This window comes from Clupea harengus, chromosome 21 (assembly GCF_900700415.2).
Source record: "Clupea harengus chromosome 21, Ch_v2.0.2, whole genome shotgun sequence".
Lineage (NCBI taxonomy): Eukaryota > Metazoa > Chordata > Actinopteri > Clupeiformes > Clupeidae > Clupea > Clupea harengus.
In genome coordinates, this window is record NC_045172.1 from 25,822,518 (window position 1) to 25,826,169 (window position 3,652).

The 3,652-nt window shown below is 45.2% G+C and overlaps 1 protein-coding gene across 9 annotated transcripts in view; it reads right to left on the reverse strand.

Moving 5' to 3' along the window:
- Positions 1-2,270, reverse strand: part of si:ch211-113j14.1 (sterol 26-hydroxylase, mitochondrial) — a 17,689-nt gene extending 15,419 nt beyond the window's left edge. For 6 of the 9 annotated variants that reach the window (XR_006151449.1, XR_006151451.1, XR_006151450.1 and 3 more), the window contains exons 1-3: positions 1,823-2,266; positions 1,044-1,234; positions 215-414 (exon numbers count right to left, since the gene is read on the reverse strand). Coding sequence is in view for 5 of the 9 variants with exons in the window: in XM_042702822.1 (XP_042558756.1) it covers positions 215-414; positions 1,044-1,234; positions 1,823-2,077 (646 nt within the window). In the remaining 4 variants the exon portion in view is untranslated. Of the gene's footprint in view, positions 1-214; positions 415-1,043; positions 1,235-1,822 lie in introns of all 9 variants that reach the window. The other 3 variants (XM_042702823.1, XM_031558342.2, XM_031558341.2) reach the window with 2 other exon arrangements.
- Between the last annotated feature and the right edge of the window lie 1,382 nt (positions 2,271-3,652).

Sequence of the window (3,652 nt, forward strand, 5' to 3'; positions counted from 1 at the left end):
CAGTTAGCTTTGAGCAGAGAGCATTAGTGATACCCCAGCTGGCCTTGAGCAGAGTATTATTGATACCCCAGCTGGCTTTGAGCAGAGCATTAGTGACACTCTCTCCCTCATCTCAAAGCACTGCTGTGAGTATTAGTGATAACCCTAACCCAAAGCACTGCTGTGGCCCTCTGACCTTCGACCCTAACCCTAAGCACTGCTGTGGCCCACTGACCTTCGAAGCCAAACTTGTAGAGCTCCGCTGCGATGTCGGGCACGGTGGTGCCGTCGGGGCTGCGCACTCTCAGCGTCTCCAGGCGGGCCAGCAGGTCGCTGACCACCGCTTGGATGAGAGGCACGAACACCTTCACCTCCTGGGGCTTGAGCATCTTCGGGTTGAGGGCGCTCCGCAGCCGGAACCACTCAGGGCCTGTGCTGACAACCCACAGAGGGAGAAAGAACATCAGTACTAAACACAACATTAATGTAGCACACAACGCTAACACTAAACACAACATTAAAACAAGACTCAATGCTAACACTAACACTACATTAATGTGGCACACAATGCTAACATTAAACACAATTCACATTTGAGGATTCTTTGCGTTGGTCCTTCTTTCCCTATGTAACTAAGCAATTTGTGGAGGATTTTGGTTTAACAGTGGAACATCTGCTGTGTTTTCCTGTAAGGCACACGGGGATACACAAAGAGATGAATGGCTTCAATAAAGGGGGAGAAAAGAGGAAACAAGGAACCTAGATGAGGAGACCAGAGAGGAGGAGAGAGAAAAAACATACAAGGAGAAGAGTTAAGTGAAACGGAAGAAAGGAGAGATGATGAGAGCAGAGGAGGTGACAGCAGTTGGGAGGAGATGAGATACGGTAGGAGGAGGTGCTAGGAGGTGAGAACTTATGAGAGGAGAGAAGAGGACAGGAGGTGAGAGGAGGTGAGAGGAGGTGACAGCATACGGGAGGAGATGAGATGCGCTAAGAGGAGGAGGTGCTAGGAGGTGAGAACTTATGAGAGGAAGGGAGAGTATAGTGCGCAGAATAGAGCTCACTCCACGTGAAGGCCGTAGGCTTGTCCCCGCAGATCGCGGTACTCCTTCCAGTGAGACAGAAGCGTCCGCACGGGATAGCGACCCTCCTGACGGATCACCTGGGCGATGAGCTCGGGGGTGGCCACATTCACGATGTCAAACGGTCCGAAGCGGGAACGCCAGATCGGACCGTACAGGCGCCGGTGTTCCACCTGTGGTCACACACACAAGTGCGCACACACACACACACACACAGAGAAACAGAGGAAAGGAAAGGCATTCCGGAACTGGAACAGATCGAACTGTAAAAGAGACCTAATGATGGGGTATAGCTCCATATAAAACCTCTGTATGACTAACACACCATTAAAAACTTTTCACTTGACTTCTGCGGTTATTCTATCCTACATTTGCTTCATCATCTTAAATAGATAGTTGTAGCGCTCTGCCACCGAAAAGAAATTGACACACACAACCAAGTTCCACCTTTGCTCAAATCCCCTAGACTGCTGAACACTGCCTCAGTCTCCTGTTCAGATCGTGGATCAGTCTGCTGTTTTATTTTTATATAGCCTATACTATTATTCTTAAACCTTTTGTCAACATGGTTAGCGCCTTCCCTATCTTCGTTATATAAGGCTCTAGGCAATAACACCCCCATACACTCCCGAGTAGTTTCATATCTGTAGAGGATAGGCTATGTACTTAAGAACTAACTTTTTTTTTTTTGCCTGAAAAACCACATCCTACATGCAACAGAGAGATAGAGACGAAGAACCGTGACCTTCTTCCAGTCCTACCTGCATTGCGTGGCTTTTGTCGGCATATCCCTTAACGAAGAGCCAATACACAGTCGTCGCCAGACTGGGTCCAGACAAGTCGTCAATGGTCCTATACTTTTCCGAAGCCGCTGTTTCCACATTTAAGTCACGGGTGCCGGACTTAAAACTCCGGGAACTGCAGTCCACAGCCGAAGGCAGCGTTTGGCAGAAGCGTGTCGTCCGTCTGGTCAGTGTGAGGGCAACAGAAACTGACATTTTGCTCGGCGTACTCATAGACACAGTATATAGCCTATGTCTATGGGTGTGATCATGTCCTGCGCGAGTCCGTCCCTGCTGCTTGGTAGACAATCGCGACACGCCCTCGACATACTTGACACCAACAGGCTCATACACCCACACGAAAGGTGTGGAGTGTGTTTGCTTGGATGATCTGCAGCTTTTGGATGAACGTTAGGTTGGCTATGGTTTATAAGGTTGTGGGTATTAGCCTATTTTAAGCATTTATGCGTTTCAGAATATTGTGTTACTGCATTTATACCTTAGGTGGTGTTATTATAGGCCTACGGCTTGTCAGAATGTTCCAAAAAGTTCAGTTGATTTGAATGGGCCACCCCAACGTTCGCAGGTATGTAATTTCTTGATATTCACCGCTGCGAAAAGTTCATGACCGCTGTCATTGGCAACAGGTTTGGTGCTTCTAATTCACATATTTCATATCATTCTGCAAGTAGTCCGGTCATTTAAAGTACCGGAAAGTCATTGGTCCTCATTCTGGAACATTTTCTGAAGTTTCTTCTGAAATGTTTCTTACAGACTTCGGAAAACCAAAGTAAGAAAAAGATCTCCGCCAGATTTATGAACACCTGAAAATGTGTTCTTACGCAGCCAAAGTGTTCTCAGCTGTGCTCCCCCGAATGAGGATTCTTAAATTGAACACCCGTTCTCGTGCACCTGGATTTGCATACATACAGGGGGGGGAGATCCCATTTCTTTGTAGGGGGGGACAATGCATGGTCAAATTTCAGAAAGTAATTCTTGGGGGGGACATGAAAAAGTTACTGTCTTGGCCCTATCGCCCTCTCTCTCTCTGTATGCTTTCTTCGTACTGAGTTTTCTACCTTGCAGACAGCTAGCTAACACTTGTCTTTGCAGAATAAAGATGATGAATTTCAAGTGAATCCACAAGTCTTGTTTTATCTTGAGTTTCCTGAAGTTATCAGCATGCATTTATTCATACAGGACGTTTGATTTAGTAAAACTGTCTGGAACCGTTCCGCTGATTCCGGGGTATGTTCCACATGCTTTCGTTACTGAAAAAAGATTGCGCACTTCACTGAAATAAAGACTGCTACATCAACCCTGAAAAGAAACTTCCTTTTTCTTACAAACACAGATTGCTACCACAAAATAAACGTCCTTTTTTCTTACACAGACCTGAACGGCGAATGTTAGTACGTAAAATGCAATACACTCTTTTGTAATGAGTCTATCTGACATCAACATTGAAGCTTATTTTTTCAAAAGAATTCTAAAAATGAAAATATCAATTTCATCTTTCTATTTCTCTCTCTAAGTCCAACTCTGTTGCTCTGTTATTTGGCAGTGACTGGAATTCCTGTCCTTCCATACTGTTCTTCTCATCTCAATAAATGAAATATGAAGGTTTCCTCATGAAATATCATTTTCTAGGGGGTTCTGTACGTCAACTATGTGGTTTTCAGGAGAACAGTCAAACAAAACATAAACCTATGTTTTTTTTATTTCGCTCTAACGCAAATATCTTGCTGCAACACTTCTGTTGGCCTGAAGTTCAGTTAAAGACGACTGATGAAATTAAGAATGCAAATC